The following is a 23,591-nucleotide window of genomic DNA, read 5'->3' as shown; positions in this document are numbered from 1 at the left end:
TAAAATTGTTCAGATATTTACTAAAACTTTCACCTGCAGGCATGTGTATGGTAATTTTTTTTTTTCATTAAGTGTACCTTATTGGCGGTTGATGACTGCTCGTACATGTTGGAAAGCGCATTCATAAATGATTTGATGGTTGTCATGTGCTTGATGTTGAAGGCAATAGACTTTGCCAGCGTCATCCTGACAACTCTAAGAGTTTTTTGGTCAAGCAACCCCCACTCGTCCTCCTTTATGGATTTTGGCTTTCTATTCAGTGGTAAGTGTAACTCCTTACCAAACAAGTAGTCCTTGATTTGCATCTTCTAGAAACCGAAATTGGTGTCGTCAAACATCTTGATCTTCAAGTTCTTTTCTTTTGACATCTCGATTCGCTTATCTATAGATGGAATTAGCTCAAATGGACAGCACGATTGAATCCATAATGGTCAAAAACCTTAAGAATGGTTTGGCTCGTTTGAAAACGGACCTGAAATGACTCCAAAAAGCCTAGTCAAGCTTTCAGGTAAAACTTCGTTAAACTTAACGGAATATCCTCTTTTTTAAAAGAATATGCTAACGTTGTTTGCTAACGTGGAAAAGTGGGGCCCAGATGATGAAATGGCAGCTGACATGGCAAAGTAGGTCCCAGTTACTGATGTGGCAGCTGACGTGGTATAGTGGGCCCCATCAGCTGACATGCCAGCTGGCTGGACTACGATTGCAACTACTGACGAGGCGATGACGTGGACGCTGATGGGGTTGCACGCTGACGTGGACTCTGATGTCGGTTCTTCTTCAAGCTGCAATAGGCGTGTGAGAGACACGACGTGGGCTGGTCGGTGCATGGGGGTGCGTGAGGTCACGTGCTGGTGACTTGGTGGCGCATGAAGGTGCGTGACGACGATGGCGAACTGTCGAAAGTGCGTGTGGGCTTGTGGAACCTTCGTTCGAACTTCGATTTGCACCGTTGGCTTTGTCTCATTGAGAGGAACATGCTGGTGTGCTCAAAACTTGATTTTGAGATACTGGGCAGAGACTTTGATTTGGTGATTTTGTTTTGATCTGACGGTTTTGCTCTAATCTAGCTCTGATATCAATTGTTGGGGATCTAGGAGCAACAATCACACCACAAGAAAAAATAAACAAGCAAAAATGAACACCAAGATTTAATGTGATTCGGTCCAAACTGACCTACATCCACGAAGCACACCAAACTTCACTAAAACTGGTAGAAAATGCAAGAGGAGGAGGAGGCAACTGCACTCCACTCAACTCAACTCACTCTTTCCCACACCTCTCTCTCTCTCTCTCTCTCTCTCTCTCTCTCTCTCTCTCTCTCTCTCTCTCTCTCTCTCTCTCATCTTCAACTCAATTACACTCACACATCATATTTCATGCACACACATCTCCATTTATGTAGATGGATAGGGATGGATATAAATAAAAGATGGTAATGAGGTTCAATGAGGTGATTCAATGAGATGAGCTGAGATTAGCATCGACACTACAACACATCAAAGCCACCATTCTACAGCTCATCAAACCTATCTCTTTACAGCTCATCAAGGCTTCGTTTCCATTACAACTCAACACAAACCTAGTTATTTGGGAACGCATCATTTGTGTCTTGTAGGTGCAAAATATATATTACCTCAACAATATTTGCAAAATATGTAAACTAAAAGGTAAACTTGGTGGGGGTAGGGGGTTGTGGAAGGGGCGCCGGGGGGGGGGGGGACTAACAATTTCATTATGATTGTCGTCATCATCATTTTCTTCTTTTTCTTCTTCTTCTTTTCCACTGTCTTTCTCTCTCTCCATAACTAATCATGATTCTCTTCAAGCGACACGTTTGCTATTTCATTTAGCATACCAAAGCCATCGAGTCTTATTATTCTTGTGCAATAAAAAGGTTTGGTATTAGGATTCTATGGCCTCATCATCTTGTTGGGACTAACAATTTCATTATCATCGTCGTCGTCGTCGTCATCTTCTTCTTTTTCTTCTTCTTCTTTTCCACTGTCTTTCTCTCTCTCCATAACTAATCATGATTCTCTTCAAGTGATACGTTTGCTATTTCATTTAGCATACCAAAGCCATCGAGTCTTATTATTCTTGTGCAATAAAAAAATTTGGTATTAGGATTCTATTGCCTCATCATCTTGTTGGGACTAACAATTTCATTATCATCGTTGTCATCATCATCTTCTTCTTTTTCTTCTTCTTATTTTCCACTGTCTTTCTCTCTCTCCATAACTAATCATGATTCTCTTCAAGCGACACGTTTGCTATTTCATTTAGCATACCAAAGCCATCAAGTCTTATTATTCTTGTGCAATAAAAAGATTTTGTATTAGGATTCTATTGCCTCATCATCTTATTCCAATGGCAGCTTTTGATTATTTTCATGGCAATTAGTTCTAAATAATTTGACCTCATATATATCATAATGACACAATTCATAAGTTTTTAGCAATATATTTACATACCTTTTATCATATTTACTTAGTTTTATTCACATATTGTCTTTTTTATTTGGCTAATTGGATCATTAGATGTTATGTGCTTTGTGATATGAGTCAATTAAGTTGGAAGAAGGAAATTTGTAATGAAAATTATTTAGATTTACAAGTGAATTCACTCACTAAAGTCACTTATCTAGATGCTTTTCTAAATTTTGATCTCAAAAGACTAGTGAATTTGGTTGATGATATATAAAATGATGATAAATACATGGTATAATTATTTAGTACTAGAATCTAAATAATTAGCTTTGTGGTTTACATTTATTTTGTAGTTAATTTGTCTTTTCAAGAGATCAGGTGTTGCATTATGAATTTAAGTTAGTAGAGCTAGCTAGTTGCACCAATAATGTTGTAATTCCAAGTTACAACAATCTCATTGCACCAACAATGTTACAAATAATCCAAAATAAAAAATGGCTAGTTTCGTAATCTCATTTTGATTTAGGTTTCAATTGTTTTTAGTATGTCTACAGTACTCCCCCCCCCCCCCTCTCCAAAAAAAACAAAAATAGCTAGTTCCTAGCTAACCATGTTCCCACTAATCTATTTTAACTAAATCAAGCTTAATCTTAAGGTTTCTTAACTCAATTTTATCCATTAGTTTGAATTGAACTTCTTATTTTCCTTCTACTTTTTTTTTTTTTTTTTTTTATAAAACTGGCAAAGGATGCTATATAACTTTCATAATATTACTATAGTAACCTTTATTATTGCACATCATATATGTGTATGGTGGGGATCAACATGCCTTATGTATCCCTTTTACTGATATGATGACACATGGATGACCTCTCGATGTCCACTCCTTTGCTGACATGGTGACACGTGAACAACCTCCAGATGTCCACTATTGTTTATATCTATTTTGCGAGAAAACATGAGATTAATTGAAGATCTTCTACTTCTTTGATGGAAGACTATTTTTATATGAAGACTTTGCTATTGTGTTAATTTATATTTTTCGTGGATATGTTATTTCAAGATTATCAGGTGCTTAAAGGCCCAAGTGAAGTATTGAAGTAAAATCCAACTCAAAACCCATGTGGGCCCCACATGGCTCTAATGGGTCCCACACGGTTTTGGCCTTTCTTTTGGAATATGTTTAAATTTCAAATTTGAATTGTAATAATACAAGACAACTAAACTTGACTTGTGTGCTTATAAGTTAGAGTTCCTTGTTTTTTTAGTAAGTATTAATTGTGTTAAGTTAATAGTTGTTGAAAGTTGTTGAGAGTTGTTGTTGAAAGTTGTTGAATGTTTAGTGTTTTGTCTCCTAGGCTATGCTTATAAATAACCTTCTTATTGTAAGAACAAAAGATATGAAGTTGAAGTTGAATATTGAAGAAACATCTCTTTGCTTGAGCTTGTAAAGCTTGTTTCTCTCCTTGTGAGTGTGTGAGGCTACGACGTTCTCTCCAGAAATCAAGTGGTGAGAGACACTAAACTATCCAACGACTCCATCAACCCTTCCTCCATCTAATACTCTCACGGCCCCCATCAACACCACATGGCCAGTATCTTCATACACCCACACGACGATCATCATCTACACTTCATTGCTGTATTCATCTTGTGATTCAAAGCTTGTACGAAGGACCTACGGTGTAACCTAACTACGTGTGGAACAACGTCAAGTCATCCAAACCAATTTCTTGGTAACTTCAGTACTTGTGCTTGAATCTTTTGCTATATCTTGTGGACCCTTGCTAGTAGATTAAAATCACATCTTTGAATAGCCCATTTGATCCATAGATTATAATATTGGTACTTGCTAGTTAAAATTAATTGTATGAATATTAGTTTGCTAACATAAAACTTTTATTCTTGAATCTTTGAAATAACAACTTTTCAGCATATAACTTTATTCCTTTGTGAAAGAACCAATTGAGACTTAATTGCTGGACAAGTCATACACCTTTTAAAAATCTTTGAACATGTGAAATAAATCATGATTTATTGTGTTTATGTTCAAATAATTAAAATTTTAAATTAAAGTGTTTAAGTGTATGTGTTTGTGTGAGGGTTGAATCATAAGACATAGGTCGACCATTCCCGTCCTACATTAGTGCATATATATATGTAGCTTTAAGAGCTAACTATTTTGTCATAAATAAATTCCTTACTTCATAATATTGTAAAATTGAATGAGAATTTTTCTCCTCCTTGAATATATGTATTTTTTTTGCAATAATAATTAAGGCAAGCAATTTTTGGGTGAAGTGGCTTATGTGATTATTTAAATTTTACTTTTTTATTAACTAGTTTCATTTCATTTCCTTCTTTTTAATGGCTCATTTGGATAAAAAAATATATTTGGAAAGGAAAGGAAAGGAAAATAAAAATGAAATATATATTTTATTGTACTTTTTCTCTACATCAAATAGTATTAAAATAAAATTTGATTGTAATGTTATTAAAAATTAAGGAAAAAGTAAATGTTAATCATATATAAAATAAAAAATTTATTAATTGATTTTTTTATATATATATTTTATTTTCTTTACACTTTCATTAATAAAGGCCAAAAAGACTTACTTATCAAAATAAATATTAATTATTCTTTATTACTAGATATTAATAATTATTTCAAATTAATTGTCAGTACATTTTCTTTTTACAATTATTTATTCAAAATAAATATACAATTTTAGATGTAGTAAGAATGAAAAAAAATAAATAAATAAATAAAAATCAAAACTTATGGTTTATGTGGAGGTGTAACAAGTTAATAACAACACCGTATAGCATAGTTCCAGTTTCCCTTCTCATCCCCCCTTTCCCCCCACACCCTCTCTCCCGTCGCAAGCCACTCCACGGTCGCGCCTCCGCGGCCCCTCCTCCGGTGATCCTCAATCTTCGCCGTACGCGTCGCCTCTGCAATGGCTCAACAGCCTTACGATCCCTACTACCTTCATCACCAACCACCGGAACCACAAGAGTACGGGGGCTTCCAAGACAGGAACATCAGCACTCTCTTCGTGGCAGGCCTCCCCGACGACGTTAAAGCTCGCGAAATCCACAATCTTTTCCGCCGCCGCCCCGGCTTCGACCATTGCCAGCTCAAGTACACTGGCCGCGGCAATCAGGTCTCTCTCTCTCTCTCGCTCGCTCGCTCGCTCTCCTCCTCTCTGCACGCTTGCCCTTGTCCGTTTTTGTTTTTTAATAATTGAAGATGAACTTGCTTCAACTATGATAAATGCACAGCGAGGGCACGTTTGCGCGGTGTCTGTTGTAAAATATGAGAAGCTGTATATTAACAAGCTTCGGGAAGAAAAATGAAAGAGAACAAGAATCAAAGTATTTCTTTTCTTGAAAGATCCAATTACAATGCTATACAATTGGTTCACTTATATAGGAATAATGACGAATTACAGCTTTACATTTGGACCACTAAGATAATGAACAAATAAACTAATTTAACTACTCATAACAGCCATAACAAACTTCTTGTAAAACTCTAACACCCCCCCCCCCCTCTCAAGATGAGAGTGAATATTAATCATTCCCATCTTGTAAATAAGATGATAAAAATTTAGTGAACCAAGAGGCTTGGTTAATATGTCAACTAATTGATGTTTTGAAGGAATATGTATGATTTTAATTAAGTCTTCTTGTAACTTTTCTTGAACCAAATGACAATCCAGTTGACTATGCTTAGTCCTCTCATGATGCATAGGGTTAGAAGCAATTTCAGAGGCTAGTTTACTGTCAGTGTATAATAGAGCAGGTTGAGAATGTTGAACATTTAGATTAGCTAGGAGATAGATAAGCCATTGAATTTCACAAGTGGTTGTAGCTAAAGCTCTGTATTCAGATTCAACAGATGATGCTGATAGTAGCCTGTTTCTTTGATTTCCATGAAATAAGAGTCTCCAATAAAAACCGTGAAGCCAGTTACACATCTTCTAGTATCCAAGTAGCCACCCCAATCACTATTTGAATAAGCTTTCAGATGAAGAGACGAATTTGCAGACAATAAAATTCCCTGACCTGGTGTAGCCTTAATATATCCGAGTATCCTTTCGGCAGCTCGAAGGTGTATCATGCTTGGATTAGCCATAAACTGGCTCAGTGCTTGAACAAAGTATGCTATGTTTGGCCGAGTGATAGTCAAGTACAACAAGCGACCTATGAGTCGTCTATATGATGCAAGATCATTTAGAGATGGTGAAGAATCTTTTGCACTGAGTTTCAGATTTGATTCCATAGGAAAGGCTGCTGGTTTACAACCAGAAAACCCACTATCTTGTAAAATATCCAATGCATATTTTCGTTGAGAAAGAGTAATACCTTTAGCTGATCGAGCAATTTCCAATCCCAAGATGTATTTTAGCTCACCAAGATCCTTGATGGTAAAGGAATCATGGAGAAATTGTTTGATTGAATTAATTTGATGAAGGCTGTCAGATGCAAGGATTACATGATCAACATAAATGAGTAAAGCAATAAAAGCTGAGGGGGTTTGTTTGATGAATAAAGAAGAATCTGATTTTCCTTGAGTGAAACCAAGCTGCAGCAAAGAATGAGAAAGTTTGGAAAGCCATTGTCTTGATGCTTGTTTCAGTCCATAGAGACCCTTTTTGAGCTTGCAGACACGAGGGTCAGTAGCTGAAGAATAGCCTGGTGGCAATTGCATATAAACTTCTTCATTAAGATCTCCATGCAAGAAAACATTATTAACATCTAATTGATGTAAGTGCCACTGTTTGATAGCAGCTACAGCAAGTAAAACTCTCATAGTTGTCATCTTAGCAACAGGAGAATAAGTATCAAAAAAATCTAAACCCTCTTGTTGAGTTTAGCCCTTTGCCACTAGTCTTGCTTTATACCTTGCAATTGTGCCATCAGCATTAAACTTGACACGATAAACCCATTTACAACCTATTGCAGTCTTGTTTGGAGGTAAAATAGCAAAATCCCAAGTTTTGTTTAATTCAAGAGCCTTTATTTCTTCTACCATGACATTTTGCCATTGAGGATGAGAGATGACTTGTTTAAAAGTTTTGGGTTCAAAAGTTGAAGTAACAGCAGCAACAAAGGTTTTATATTTAGGGGATAATTGAGAAGTGGAAAGATAATGAAGAATGGAATGAGGCTTACCTTGAGTAGAAGTGGGAGATGATTGATAAAGTGAAGTTGTTTGGGTCATATTACCACAATAGAAATTCTGTAAGTATGCAGGAGGGTTTTTGATCCTTTGAGACCTTCTGAGATTTTCAGATTGGGTGGTTGTAATTGCAGTATTTTCTTGTTGAGGAGTTGATGTAAAAGGAAGTAAAGAATTATTGGTTTCTGAAGATTCAAAAAACTGAGGAAAATTGGAAGAGACAAAAGGTGTATGAATTTTATTTGGTATGGAAGGAAATATAGTTTCATGAAAAATTGCATTTTTGGAAATAAATGTTTTGAGAGTAACAAGGTCCAGAAGTTTATATCCTTTTATATGTGGTGGATATCCTAAAAAAATGCATTTTGAAGCTCTTGGTTGAAATTTTCCTCTAGGAGCTGTAAGAGTGCTAGCAAAACTTAAACACGCAAAAACTTTAAGATAATTGTAATTAGGATGTTTTTGGAATAAAAGGAAGTATGGTGTTTGATTATTGAGAATAGAAGAAGGGGTTCGATTTATAAGATGTGTTGCTATCAGCACACAATCTGTCCAATAAGAGAGTGGCAGTTTTGATTGAAAAAACAAGGATCTAGCAACGTTAAGAAGGTGTTGATGTTTTCTTTCGACTCTACCATTTTGTTGAGGTGTTTCAACACAAGACAATTGATGTATTGTGCCATGGTCATTATAGAAATCAAGCATGTTAAACTCTTGGCCATTATCAGTCCTTAGAATTTTAATAGTTGTTTGGAATTGAGTATGAACATAAGAAACAAATTTTGTGAGAATGGTACGAGTTTTTGTTTTGGTTTTCATGAGGTAAAGCCAAGTAAATCTTGAATAGTCATCTACAATTTTTAAGAAATAATGAAAACCAGAATATGAAACAATTGAAAAAGGACCCCAAATATCACAATGTACTAACTGGAATTCTTTATTTGAATAACTATTTGATACAGGAAATGCAATCTTCTTTTGTTTTGCTAAGGACAAACTTCACAGATATGATTCTGAGGTGCTGATACATTGGAATCTATTTCACTAATGATTTTTAATCTGGTAGGAGGAATATGTCCTAGTCGAAGATGCCAAATATCAACATTGGTGTTACAATTATTTGCTAAAGGAACAGAAGATGCACAATTGAAATCAGTTTTGCTCCTTGTTGGAATAGAAGGTTGTTGTAGGTGATATAGGCCAGATTTCACTTCAGCAAGACCAATCATCTTCCAACTGATTAGATTCTGCAAAATACATTTGGATTGAAGGAAAAACAAACCAATGGAATTATCTTTAGTAAGTTTTGAAACAAATATGAGATTAACATTGAATGATGGAATGTAAATGGCATTATGTAAGATAATATCAGTTGAAAGATTTACATTTCCAGTAAAGACAACAGGAGCAGAATGGCCATTTGGTAAATAGACCACAAATGATTTGTTTGGTAACTGAATGGAATTGAAAAAATGGGGAGAACAAATCGTATGATCTGTTGCTCCTGTATCAATGATCCATGGGGAATTATTTTTGTCAGTATAGACAATATGACATGATATAATACCTGTTGTAGAAGCAGCATTTGCTGTGGAATTGGAACTTATGGGTGTATGGGACAAACTATTTGCAAGTGACAGCAAGTTTTGAATTTGCTCTTGAGAAAATATGTTTGAGATGCTTGAATTTGACTCCAAAGAAGAAACAACATTTGCATTGGGTAAATTGGTGTTTGTATTTCCTTGTTGAACAGGAAAATTTTTCTTTCCTCGTGATCCTTTCCATCCAGGTGGGTATCCAATTAAGTGGAAGCACTTGTTTGCAAGATGACCATTATATCCACAATGAGAACAAGTGACATTTCCTTTGGTTTTTGGTTTTGTGAAGCGAATACCACTCGTGGAAACAGGTCTTTGTGTTTGTGCAGCAACCATTGCATGAGAGTCTATGGAAATACCAACAACATTAGATAGAGACCTTTGGCTTCTTCTTGCAGTAATAAGGAAAACACTTCGCATCATAGAGTATGAATCATGCAGGCCAATGAGAAACTTCATCACAAAATCTGATTGCTGTCTGTCTAAAAAATTCTTTAAAAGATTGCAAGAACACTAGTTGAGAATTCCACATCTGCAGCTGGGAATTGGCTTGTAACTGATATATTCATCCCGGAGGGTCTTGAACTCATTAAAATAGTAAGTTACTGATCTTGATCCTTGAGAAATTGAACTAAGTGACTTTTCTAAGATGAAGACTCTTGGACCATCACTTCAAAGATATCTTGTCTTAAGTTCTTCCCAAATATCATATGCAATTGTGAAGTACAGCAGACTCCCACGAATTTCTTTTGCTATAGAATTCATTAGCCCAGATAGAACAATATTATTGGCTCGCAACCAAGCAATTTGAGTCTGAGAATCACTAAGATTAGATTGAGGCAGAGTACCATCTATGAAAGCAATTTTGTTTTTAACTGTAAGGGCAATAGAGATTGATCTACTCCATGCAATATAGTTTTCACCAGTTAAAATTTCTGAAACTAGGAGAGCTCCAGGATTATCCGATGGATGCAAGTAATAAACACTTGAAGAATCATCCGATGGATTTCTTGAAGAATTATCAACATTTGCCATAGAAACAGAATGTAAAGAAGATTCAGTTTCCACCATAGAAAAAAAATGCAGAAAATTTGAAGAAGAAGGCAGCAAAAATTGAATTAACCAGTCTCTGAGATTCGAAAATCCCTTTGGCTAATCACATCTGCTCTGTTTGTAATTATTTTTCTCTTCCCTGGTTTCCGGCGAGAGAATTGATGAAGATGACAAGCTCTGTGTAAGAGCAGTAAGCTCTGATACCATGTAAAATATGAGAAGCTGTATATTAACAAGCTTCAGGAAGAAAAATGAAAGAGAACAAGAATCAAAGTATTTCTTTTCTTGAAAGATCCAATTACAATGCTATACAATTGGTTCACTTATATAGGAATAATGACCAATTACATCTTTACATTTGGACCACTAAGATAATGAACAAATAAACTAATTTAACTACTCATAACATCCATAACAGACATCTTGTAAAACTCTAACATCTGTTCTGCTCGGCATGGTTGCTTCAACTCCTTCCCTCTCTCTCTCTGTCTCTCTGCTTTTGTATACCTTTTGAAGTTTTCTTGAAAACTCATGAGATGATCGAGAGTTTGCTTCTTATTTTTTTGGATTGTGGTAGTTTTAGGGCTTGGTTCAAGCTACTCTTGTGTATTTATGTTGAAGTGTTTCTGTGTTGTTTTATGTTTTGATGATCCAAGGTATTGCATTGCTTGCAAAAATGATTAATTGTGAATTAATTCTAATGGTTTTGGTAGGTTCCGTTGTTTTATGCCTCCTGTTTTTTGATAATTTGAGGGCTTCTTGAATTGCTTCTGTAAAATTATTTAAGATACAGTTAATCAGAGTGAAAAGAGGTGTAATGGACACTTTATAACATCTGAGAGACCCTTTGTTCAAGTAGAAGTCCTCCAAGCTATTAAAAGCTGCAATGGGGATAAAGCGGCTGGTTGTTTACTCCTTCGCTTTCTTTCAGGCTAACTGGAGCCTTCTCAAGCACAACATCTTAGATGTGTTTGAGGAGTTTTATAGATCAGGAAGATTTATCAATTGCATCAATACCACCTTTGTCACTCTCGTTTTGAAGAATTTGGGGCTGTTAACATAAAAAATTTCCCTCCTACTAGCTTGGTGAGGAGCATTTATGAAGTCATCACTAAAGTCCTAGCTGAGAGGATAAAAAAAAACAATACCAGAAGTTATTGGTCAATATCAACATGCTTTTGTGGCTAGAAGACAGATTATGGATGCTGCCCTTATTGCTAATGTGGTGGTAGATGCCTATCTAAAGGAGCAAAAAAGGTGAGTAGTGTACAAACTGGATATGGAGAAAACATTTGTTCATGTCAACTAGAACTTTATTCTTTATCTCCATAGGAAAATGGGTTTTGGGAAGCTTTAGTGTAGTTGAGTTGCTCAATGCATCAAAACTCCAGGCTTTTTAGTGCTCATAAATGGCTGCCCTTTTGATTTTCTTTACTCCATGAGAGGTTTGAGACAAGGGGTCCTTTGTTCCTTTGTTTGTTTATTTTGGTTATGGAGATGCTAAGCCTCATGTTGATGAAAGCTATTGAAGTATGGATCTTTAGAGGTCTCAAGGTGGGCAAAATGGAAGGCTTACAGAAGTTTCTTATCTCCTTTTCACAGATGACACTATCATTTTTTGTGAAGATGATCCCCTTCATATCCTCAACTTCCAATGCATTTTGTTAGGGTTTGAGGCTGTCTTAAGCTTGAAAGTGAATCTTGGTACAAGTGAGCTTATTCCAATTGGAGAGAACACGAGGGACCTTCCTTGTTGGTCTTTTGAGTTGCAAGATGGAATCCTTTCCCATTAATTACCTCGGTCTCTCCCTTGGAGCCAAATTCAAAGACAAAGGAGTCTGGGACCCCATTATAGATGATAAATTTCTTATCAAAAGGAGGCAAGCTCACCCTTATAAGGAGAACTTTGACGAATCTTCTAGTCTAGTTCATGCCCCTTTTTCACTTACTAGCCTTAGTTGCTAGGAGATTGGAGGAAATAAAGAGAAGATAGCTTAGGGGAGGAGTTTAAATATCATCTTGTTAGATGGGGAGTGGTTAAACAACCCATGTGTTTGGAAGACTTGGGCCTGAAATCCCTCCTCACTTTTAATAAAGCCTCCTTGGGAAGTGGTTGTGGAGGTTCATGAAGGAGAAGACCACTTTTGGTGGGATATTATTGTTTCTAAATATGGGCTTGAACATAATGGTTGGATAACACACAATAGTAGGGGCCCTATGGAATAGGAGTTTGGAAATTCAATAGGAAAGGATGGATTGATTTTTTCCAATTTGTGAGATTTCAAGTGGGAAATGGGGCCAACATTTACTTTTGGCATGATGTGTGGCAAGAGAAGTGTAATCTTACAGCTGCCTTTCCTTCCATCTATAGCTTGGCTTGTGACAAAAATGCCCTCATCAATCATCATCTCCAAATCATTGATCAGGGAATTTTTTGTAATATTCTTTTTACTAGGAATGGGGCAGATTGGGAACTTCATGCACTGACTTTTATAGAAATCTCTATAATTTCCGTTACCAAAACATCCCTAACAAACCAAAATGGGCTCTGGACAAAAATGGTGTTTTCATTGTTAATTCTTTCTACAAGAAGCTCTCCTTGTTGGGAACAAATTGTAACAACTCTCCTTGGGTTTATATTTGGAGGATGGCAACCCATTCAAAGGTTGCCTTTTTTGTTTGGGAGTACACATGGAAATATTTTAACTCTTGACAATCTGCAGAAAAGGGGACTTAAGTCACAAATGGATGTTTTCTTTGTATGGCTAATGCAGAATCAATCAACCACATTCTTCTCCACTGCCCCTGGACAAGGAACTTGTGGAAATATGGTTCTATCCTTGATTGGATATCAGTGGGTTACTGCAAATTTTGTTAGGGGAGAGATTTGGGCTTGGAAAGGCATTAGAGCCACTAAGGAGAAGTGAAAGGCTTTGAATCTTATCCCTCTCACCATCTTTTGGTGTGCTTGGAAGAAAGAAATAAGAGAGCCTTCAAAGATACAACTAGTCCACTTATTTGCAAAGAGCTGTGGATTGCTGTTGTTTCCAGCTGGCTTAGTGGGCAAATTGTTAATGATATTAATGTAATCCTTGATGTTTGTGACACCTTTCAGAGTGGTTGTTTTGTACCTTGAGATGGTAACCCCTTGATGCCCTGCTAATATAAATTTCTCTTTACTGATTAAGATAAAAAAGAAAGGCTCCTCCTTTGTGCATGCACGTGCACTGAATTTTTTAGAAAAAAACTCTTTTTTTGTTTTGTGGGGGGGGGGGGGGTGTTGGGTGAATGAGTGTTAGGCGGCAGTGATAAACTGGTATATCACTCAGGATAAAACGAGATCCTGGCCTTGTGTTGGGGGCCTAGATGTAGAGGCTAAAGTGCTAAGAATAGTAGTCAAGTAAGACTTTTCACCCTTCTTGGAGGGTGGATTGAAACATATGAGACTTTCTAGTGCTCTATTGTTATGTGAGGTGGGACTGTGGGGGGATTGCTGACTGCATGGCATCGATTACTGTTGCTATATCTTTTAACAAAGATATGGAAGAGCGATACTGGCCAATGGGCATAAATGAATCAAAGAATTAGGTGGTGGAATTCGAAAGGAGAAAACTTAGCTATTTAATAAATTGACGAAAGAATTAAACTAAGATTTAGTGTGTCAAATGAATGGCATGTCAAATGAGATCGTGGTTCATATTAGAAAAGCAACAAAAGATGCCTTTGATGGACTAAAGGACTGGCAACAATGGTTTGGGTACCACATTTATGTTGCTTAGTTGTGTACCTTTCTGATTTTTATTTGTTTGAGTGTGTAATACGTCGCAAAAATAATCCACGTAATAAGGCATGAGAAATATTTCAGGGGCTTCATTGTTTTTTCCATTAAATTGCATGAGGAAAAAAACACCCTGCACAAAGTTCTAACTTTATCAAAACAACTAACTATGACATTGAACCAACATTATAGCTCTAAGAAATTAAGCATGCATGAAATAGTCTTAGATTTTTAAAAAATATAGCAAAAATAAGCATGTTGTTATCTAAGAGGGTGGATCTTATGTAAGGATTGTTAATTTTTCCAAGGTGAAGGTTTAACTACACACTTGCTCTGCTATTCAACCCAAGTCTGGCTGAGGAAGAGTTATGAGGTGTAAAACAACATTGATTTTTATTGTTACATATATATAAAATCAAAGAGAAAGGCTAATATAAATTAATTCTAGAAAAATTGGTGGTGAAGCCTAGAGGGAGAAAATATAATAAAATTTAAAGAGAAAATGACCTTGTGGTGATTGGAAAATATTAGTTTAGATGCAAATACTCTCTGGAGTATGATAGCTAGCCCTGTTAAAAATATAGCAAAAGAGATTTTAACTGAATTTGAAAGATTCTCAGCTTGTAAAGAGAGTTGATGCAAAAAAAGAAAAAAAAAAGCCTCCAACAAAACTAAACATAGAGCATATAATAATTTATATGCTAGACTAGAAAGAAAAAAGATCGAAGAGGCATTTTGAAACTTGCTAGAGCTAGAGAAAGAAAGATGGACATAGATAAAATGAATACAAAATGATGATGATAGTGTCTTGGTTAAAGAAGAAGATATAAAAGAAAGATGGTGAAGTTACTTTAATATGTTATTTAATGAAAATCTAGAAGGCTTAAACTTAGAATAACTTAGAATTAACAAATGAAGAAAAGGCTAAAAAGTTGAGATTTATTGCAAAATTAGAGTTAGTGGAGTTAAGTTGGCATTAGAAAAGATGAAAATGGACAAGTTATTGGACGCAATGACATCCCAATTGAAGGTTGGAAATGCCTAGGTGATAATGGAATTATTTGATTAACAAATTGATTTAACACAATTATAAGGACTCAGATAACGCTAGACTAATGGAAGAAAATCACTTTAAAATAGTAGGTGTTCAAAATTGTAACAACTATCTTGGAATTAAAATTACAATACATGCAATGAAGCTATAGGAAAGGATAATTGAACAAAGGCTAAGGTTAGAAATGAGGATTTTGGAAAATCAATTTGATTTTATGTCTAGGAGATCAACTGCAAAAACTACGTATATTTTGAGAAGATTAATTGAAAAATTTAGAAAAAAGAAGATTGACTTGCCATTTGCCAATGGTTTTTATTACTTAGAGAGTGAATTCTATGGTGGGTTCTAGAAAAAAAAGGGAGTATGCGGTAGGTAGACCTGTGTCATGAAGGATATGTACTATGGAGTAACGACTAGTTTTTGGACTAGAGGTGGAGAGTCTAGGGAATTTCCAATCACAATAGATTGATATCAAATATCTGCTTTGAGTCCTTATCTTTTTGAATTAGTGATGGATGAAATTAGTTGGAGTATCCAAAATGAGGTTTGTAGACGATATTGGCTTGAATTTTTGATTGATGAAACAAGGAGTGGAGTAGAGTCTAGTTAAAATTATGGAGAGAAGCTTTAGAATCTAGAGATTTAAGGGTTAGTAGAAATAAGATAAGAGTATAGAAAATGAATTTCAGTCATAGGAGGAGGAATATTGGAGAAAAGATTTAACAATCAAGAAATTAATAACACTAGAAGATTTTGATACTATGCAAGATGAAGGACCAATCAAAGATGACATAATAAATGGAGTTAAAGCAGGGTAAAATGGAAAAGTGCTTTAAGCATTTTGTGTGATCGTAGAATACTATTAAATTAAATATAAAGTTCTAGCTTGGCTATATGCTCAATGATCAAAATGTTGGGCAACTGAGAAACAATATATCCAAAAGGTTAAAGTTGCTAAAATGAGAACATTGAGGTGGGTGAGTAGTGTAACTTTATAAGATAAATTAAGTAATGATCAATAATCACAATAAGTCAGGCATAGTACATGTGGAAGGTAAGAATTTTAAGGTGGATGAGTTGTAAAATGTTAAAAGATTAATTAAGGAAGGACCATATTCTCGGTAAGTTAGGCATAGTGTGTGTAGAAAATAAAATAAGGAAGAGGCAGCTAAGATGGTTTGGGCATGTGAGGCCAAATAGAGCACTAGTGAGGAGTCATAGTTACCCTCAGTGGTGGTAGAAGGGCCAGTGATAGTCATAGAATAACTTGGAAGGAGATAGTATGGATTTAACAACCCTCAAGTTGTCAAAGGAAAATTTCCAAGATTGTGTAAATAGGCTGAAAAGGATACATGTAGCGGATCCCACCTAGTTAGACTTAAGGCTTGGTTTGTTGTTGTCCTTGTTATAGCCGGATAATTGAATTCAATGTAGCAGCTCAAAGAATCAGTGTGTGCAGATTATGGAATTAATTGTGTGAAATGAGCTCATAATTGAATACATGCAGGAAACTGGCAAAGTACTGAGAAATTACTATTAAGGAGAGGAATTCTCCACAAATTAAAATTCGAAACTAGATTTTTTAGTGAAACCATTATTAATCAAATCAAAGACATCCTGGGCCAGAAATATATTTGAGAGTTGTTGGCACCATAATTTTTATAGCAGATAAATTATGAGTTATTAATTGGAAATAATGATGGTGGTTGATGGAAGTTAATGGGAGTTATCCTGCAACAAATGGAAGGACACTTGGCATGTGGAAGAGCTCCTTTGGAGATGTGACTTCATATAGTGAGATGCTAGAAATTCAAGTAGTTAACGTTGGTTATTGGGCACTACAATTGTAAATATCTACTGGGTTTAATTGTCATGGTTGGATTGCGGATATCTCAACATGATTGCTGTTGTATGTGGTTCAGATAATTGTCTCAATTCTATTGTAAATATCTCAATTGATCAGGATTATAGTTCTTTCAATTTTAACAATTGATCAATCTGTTGTAATTTGACTAATTAGAATTTGATTTGGTTGAGTTTTTGTGGTTCATTGGTTGTATCTATTGACTTAATTATCAATTGCAAGGAGAATTTGGAGTCGTCTTCATTGAGGCTAGCACCAGACCTATGACAACTTGTTTAAATTGACAAATTTGACCCCTTCAACCCTCTAATTTATTTCAAGGTGGTTGCGTGGGCCAAAAAAGTGGTTCAAGAAAGAGTGTCAAGAAATGAAGCCAAGCATATGTGGGGAAAGCCTAGATTGTGGATGCTAAGAGAACATTTTGAACAAAGTTTGTGAGAAAGAAGATGAACCAGAAGATGGGTTAATCTGATTAAAGAACAAGCATAGAAAGTAGAAGGTCTTTTAAATAAAGTTCTTGGTTAATTTTGTTAATGGTTGTGGAAGGGGTAAAGATGTTGGTATACTCTGGAGATTTGTGGGTTTTGCTGTATTAAGGGGTATTCAGTTGGAACAAAATGGTTGCATTTTCACTGGAAAGGGGTTGAATTCATCTTTTCTTTGGGATAGGATATGAATCGATATCTGGCTGCGCTTTGGGCTTTTGCAGCTTGCTGTTTTAAGGGAACGTTTTTTGGGATCTCCAGCAGGATTGACAGGCCCTATTATTATGATTCTCTTTTTTTCCCGTATTTTTTGGATTTATTTTATTTTACGAGGATTTCTTATCATTCTCTATGTGTATATCCTTCTCTCTTTTAATGAATTTTTCTTTTTTGTGCAAAAAAAAAAAAAAGAAAGAAAAAGAAAATCTGTTAATGATGTAATGGTAGTATGAATGAGATATTAAATATACTTAAATTGCAGTTGAGCAAAGGAACTGGAATTGAGATAGGGACATGGTTATACATAAGCTATGCATATGGTCTTGTGAATTCTTTGGATTATGCTCTACTTGCCAATAATTCTTTAGAATGTTTTAGAGGGAATATTACAGGTTTAGGGTGATGGGAGAAGGAGTGAGCAATGCAGACTTCAAGGCATTTGGAATAACCATGTCAAAGACGAATGATATGGATAGGGTTACAAGGGCAAGAGATATGGATTTGAACGCTTGTTAATCCAGATTCTAGACTAGACTATCTGCATAAAGTTGTATGGAAGGCTAAAGTCCCTTTTAAGATTTGAGCTGTCATTTGGACTCTGGTTCTCAACAGGGTTAGCATGAATGACTTGCTCCAGGCTGAGAGGCCTCGCACAGTTCTCAGGCTAGATGTTTGTATGATGCGTTATGAGGTGAATGAGACTAATTGTCGTAAATTTTTTTATTGTGGGTTGGTGATATTTTTGTGGAACAACCTATTTCCTGCTTTGGTGAGGTTTGGGTGGTACCGCCTATTTATGAGTTTATAGCTGTGCATTATTGGGGCTTTGGAAGGAATAGAAAAGGGAAAGCTTTTGGAATTGCAGAGTTTTTTCTGTTCTATGGGAACTCTGGCTTGAAAGGAACGCTATAACATTTTTAAAGAACAGTAGACTCCCTTGAATTTGATATGGGAGAAAGCTACGTTTTTGGCTTCCTTTTGGGCTCAATCTTTTGGGGTTTTTCAGGGTCTTTCGCTGTCCGACATCCATAGGGACTGAAAGGCAGCATGTATGTGAATATTTTGTATTTTTTTTTTGTTTCTTGCTTTACTGAATTTTTGTTATCTGAAAAAAAAAAATCTAGTCTCTTGCACTTTTCATCATCTAACTTTTAGTTCAAATTTCAATGAGTGAAACCAGCTAATGCAACTTCTTCGTTTAAGAAAGCATTAAACTTTTTTTTGTTGTCAGAGAAGTGTGAAATTCAAGGTTTATTTCATTTGATGTTCCCCACTTTTGATAGCTTTATGTCATATTTAACTTACCTGCAAGAGTTATAAATTTTTAGTCCCGGAAGGATGCCTGTTACATGATGATAGATAAGATTGGTTTTGTTTGATATTCTCATAAGGGCTCTTATATTCATTATAAATCAGATTTTTAGTTTTTTTTAGTTTCTCGACCCTTCATTCAATTTTCAGAAAAAATACAGTTTGTAGATGATACCTCATAGGTTTCATTCTTGTTTGCAGGTTGTCGCATTTGTCACATTTTTTAATCATCAGACAGCAGTAGCAGCACTGCATGCATTAAATGTGAGTGTTTTCCTCCACATGGGTATCTATGTTCCTTTAGATGATATTTTGCCTTGAGAATGGAGGTGATACTCATGCTTTACTGTATGTTTTTTGCTTTATTTAATGTATTAAATTAAAAACGAAACAACAGCAACCAAGTCTTAGGTCCCACTAGATGGGGTTAACGTATTAATAAGTTACGAAAAGTTATTTGGAATGAGAAAACCTATATACTTACAATTTGTTTAAATTATGGAAAGTTCTGCTGTGTCAATATTCTGTCCCAAACTAGTAAGACGTTTCAAAAAGGAACATGAACATTTGAATTAACTTCATCTTTCCTTCTGATCATACGGCAGGTGTTTGTGGAATCTGAATGCAAGTTGGTTGAGAATTGAGATTCTGGAAAATGATGATAACAATACCAAAAAAAACAAGAAGGAAGAAGTATTTATAAGCCATAAATAATATAAAAGTTATCTGATGCCATGGCTTCAGTTCTAATTACGTTTCTAATAAGATATCATTTGTTGGACCTGGTTGAAGTTTTTAAATTAAAAGATTTTGTATTTTTCTTGCTGATGCATTTTCAAATTTGTGTTAATGTTCAACCAAAAAATATTATCAGGGTGTAAAATTTGATCCTCAAGCTGGATCTGTACTGCATATTGAACTGGCTAGATCAAACTCAAGGAGAAAACGTAAACCAGGTGTGCAGTTGCATGTTGTCTTGATTGATATCTTAAAGTTGTTCCTAAGTCAGGACTGGCAGTTTCGGTTTAGGTTAAATTTTTGTTCTCCATTTATGTTACCTAATAATCATTTAACTTTATTTCTTGTTCATAGGTGTTGGAGGCTATGTTGTTATCGATAGAAGAAATAAGTCAACAGCTGATGCCCAAGGAATGTCAAGTGATGATGGTATTGTGTGTTTAAATTATCAAATTCAAATCTAATGTCCACACCCCTCGATATTGTGATGTTACTTTCTTTTTCCATGATATCATGGTAATTTCTTTGTTATTTCTTCCTGCTCCCTCCACCCCATTCCCCCTTTCTTTTCTTTTCCCTGAGAATTGGTTATGCAGTCTAGCTTTAACTTAGGGAGGCACTGCTGCCTGATCTTAATTATATGGCTCACCTGCACATGTTGGCACATTTTGCACATTCAGGAGACAGTGAATCTGATGAACCGATTGAGGCCAACGATCCTAACATGGGCAACAAGAGTGATATAGTCACTGCAAAGAGGTTGAACGCACTCACAAAGCACAATAACTGCTTAATTGTGAAGTTTTATTTTACATGTTTGGCAAATAAAGTTCAAGAAGATTTGTTTAGGTTCTTGTAGCCATTCTTGTAGACTGCTAACTCTTGCTTGTTTTGGTACGCAGTAGTGAGACAGAGGTTGCTCCTGACAATGCCATAGCTGCTGCCAATGTAAGTAAAAATCATGAGACTCATGATGCTGATTGATGTTGTGTTGTAGAGATTTCTGTCTGTGTCAAAAAATGAATGATGTGAATTAGATTGACTGTAAAGAGAATGAGTTTAACAACCACATATTTTATGTGAGATTTAAATTGTAAGACAAATAAGCTTGCACATGTAGAACCATATAAATTTTACTTTGATCAGATGAGGAACTTTCTCAATGCGTCATGCCACCCTTCTTTCCTTGCTGGTTGGACTTCCCCTCAGCTAGGACTGCAAATGAGCTGAGCTGAGCTTCAGCATGTTCAGGCTTGGCTTGGAAGAGGAGTAGCTGGGCTTGGGCTTGGTCTTAGGCTAGACCGAGAACCAAAAGGAACCAAAACCAAACTGGTTTACTATCTTCATATAAAATCTATATTTTATAACTCTGCTCAAGCCCAGTAGCTGGGCTTAAGACAGGGAACTAATTAGGCCTGCAAGCAAGCAGGGGACAAGTAAAGTGGGGGATACAAGTAGGTTCACAATCAACAGGCCCACAAGTAGTGGGAAGATGGACTGCAATGTTAGCCTGGACAATGGCTTTTATAAGCTATTGCAGGGCTAACTCTTTCTTGGATTTTCAATGTGGGACATCCTTTTTTCCCAAGCATGTAGATCTCTCCCCCACTTCAATTCCCAATTCCCATTTCCAACATTAGAAGATGGAAGTCTTACTGCATCTCCCCTCTTTCTATCTAAACACCCTTTCCCACTTGTGTTTAATGAACCAATAGTATTAATCATTTGTGAATTTACTGTTTCGGTGATTTGTGTATGAAGCAAGAGATAATTTAACAAGTACAGTACTAAATTTAAAATCTAGCCTCTTAAATGAGCCCATTACCAAGCCTAATCAAGCTGTTCACGAACTGAGCCCGTTTGTGTTCGTGCTCAGCTTGTTTATTGAAAAATGGGCTTGCAAGTCACTCATTTAGATAATAAATGAGCCAAACAAGTTCTTATTGATCTGAGCTCCCGAGCCGCTCATGAGTGGCTTGGCTTCTTTGCAGCCCTACCCTCTGCATCACATTTTCTTGCTTGTTCTCTTTCATGGCTATATATATGTGAGCGGGTCCCCTTCAGATGGCTATTGTGCTAGGAGTCTATGGCTCTATGGCAGGGATGAATTGTTTTCCTTCTTCCTTCTCATTTTCCTACTAGAAACAGTAGAAGCACTCTTAATTTTTTATTTGAGTCAACTTCTCCCTTGACTCATAGTCTATGATGCTAGGGAAAATTGACACATAGCAGGAAGTTTTGTAAGTATTTGAAGCCAGTGATTTGAAAGGCGTAATTGAGGCGTGCCTTGAGGCGATTTTGGCCTAAAACGCACTAAGGCGTAAGTGAAAATGCGCGAGTCCACAAAAGTGTATGCCTCAGGTGAGAAGGCATATGCCTCAGTCAAAAAAGCTTGCCTTTTTACGCCTCAAATGCAAGGCATACGCCTTTTGGGATTCTTGGTTTAAAACATATATTTAAAAAGCCAGAACCCAGAATGCACTTGAAACCCTATCCTCCCTTTCTCTCCCGCGAAGCTTCTTCTCCTCTGCTCTCTCTTCGAAGCCTCCAGTCTTCTCCTCTCTCGACAATTCCTCTCGACGAAGCCTCAAATCTCTCGACAAAGCCCCCAGTCTTCTCCAACGAGTTGACAAAGCTTCGGTAGCTTTCCTTCAGCTCCTTCTCCCTTTCTAACGATTCCTCCAAGCTTCTCGTCTCTCTCCGACGAGTCGTGGACCCTTCCAATTTGATCTGCCTCTATTCATTTTGTTTTATATTCTTAGAAATTAGTGGATGATGCTTTAATTTGGCTTTTTTTATTCTTTTGGATGATTCTTTAATTTGGCTTTTTCTATTCTTTTGGTAATGTGGCTCATGCTTATTTTTTTTAACATCTATTATTTGTGTTTGTTATCTAAAATTGGCTTATAAGATATTTAAAAATTATTTTTTTATTTTTTTCTCCATTATTCTAAAATTTTTCTCATTTTTTTATTATATATAAATTGATTTTATTTATTAATTATTTTAAAAAATACAGTCTCAAAATGCTTACACCTCAATGCCTTGAGGCTTACGCCTCGCCTTTTAAAACACTGTTTGAAGCTATCAACAAATAAATGACTTGCTTTACAGTACTTCCAGGATCCTGTACACAAGTTTTGTATCTGAAGCTAAGGAACAAAATAGTGAAACAATGTTTAATTTATTGAATAACTGAAACAATGGGTATAATTGTCTGTGGATTTAGCGCTTACAAAGGTAAACCTCTAATTCAATCTCCAAAACAGTTGCAATCCAGGCTGTAGAAACATGATCTTGGCATGTGCTGTAGTCTTTGAACAAGGTTATGCAGGTGAAGATTTTAATAGGAGGGGTGACCAAGAGCTTAATCATGAACACTTGAGATTCATTCCATGTTTGACAGAAGAGATGTAAAAATAAACCTCCTTTAGGGGTCAAAATGAGGATTAATTTCAAGTTTGTTGTTGAGTCTTTTTGTTTTTTTGACAGAGTTCTTGTAGAGAGTTTTCCTTCAGATCATGCAAAGCTTTGTTGTGATTTTGGCTTCCCAAAAATGATCCCAAACGATGTGGGTATGCCCCCATTTATAGAGTAGAACTCCCTTGGGATTGTTCCAAATGTCACCATTATAGCCCTTGTGAGTTGTGATGCATGACAATTGTCTGACTATTTTAGTTCTCAATTCCAGTCTGAATAACACCAAATATAGGAGCCTTTTTTTGGGTTTCCAATGCTTGGAGAAGACAAGGAAACTAATTTAGGAAACCTAATTATACTAAAATGCAAGTTTCTTAAATAATAATACCCTAGAATCTTGAAGATATGATGATCCTAATAAAATACCATAAATAAAATTGCTAGCCTTTTGTTT

At 35.9% G+C, this 23,591-nt stretch overlaps 1 protein-coding gene across 3 annotated transcripts in view; it reads left to right on the top strand.

The window, feature by feature from the left end:
• Positions 1–5,237: 5,237 nt before the first annotated feature.
• The window catches only part of LOC131163864 (U2 small nuclear ribonucleoprotein B''), a 45,403-nt gene continuing 27,049 nt past the window's right edge, over positions 5,238–23,591 (top strand). For 2 of the 3 annotated variants that reach the window (XM_058120669.1, XM_058120668.1), the window contains exons 1-6: positions 5,238–5,596; positions 19,181–19,243; positions 19,854–19,935; positions 20,072–20,146; positions 20,398–20,476; positions 20,620–20,665. In XM_058120669.1, coding sequence (XP_057976652.1) covers positions 5,390–5,596; positions 19,181–19,243; positions 19,854–19,935; positions 20,072–20,146; positions 20,398–20,476; positions 20,620–20,665 — 552 coding nt within the window. In that variant the 5' untranslated portion in view covers positions 5,238–5,389. The remainder of the gene's footprint in view (positions 5,597–19,180; positions 19,244–19,853; positions 19,936–20,071; positions 20,147–20,397; positions 20,477–20,619; positions 20,666–23,591) is intronic. The other variant, XM_058120670.1, reaches the window with a different exon arrangement.

This window comes from Malania oleifera, chromosome 9, assembly GCF_029873635.1.
Source record: "Malania oleifera isolate guangnan ecotype guangnan chromosome 9, ASM2987363v1, whole genome shotgun sequence".
In the NCBI taxonomy this organism is placed as follows: Eukaryota; Viridiplantae; Streptophyta; class Magnoliopsida; order Santalales; family Ximeniaceae; genus Malania; species Malania oleifera.
This window is presented reverse-complemented; position numbering and strand designations above follow the sequence as displayed.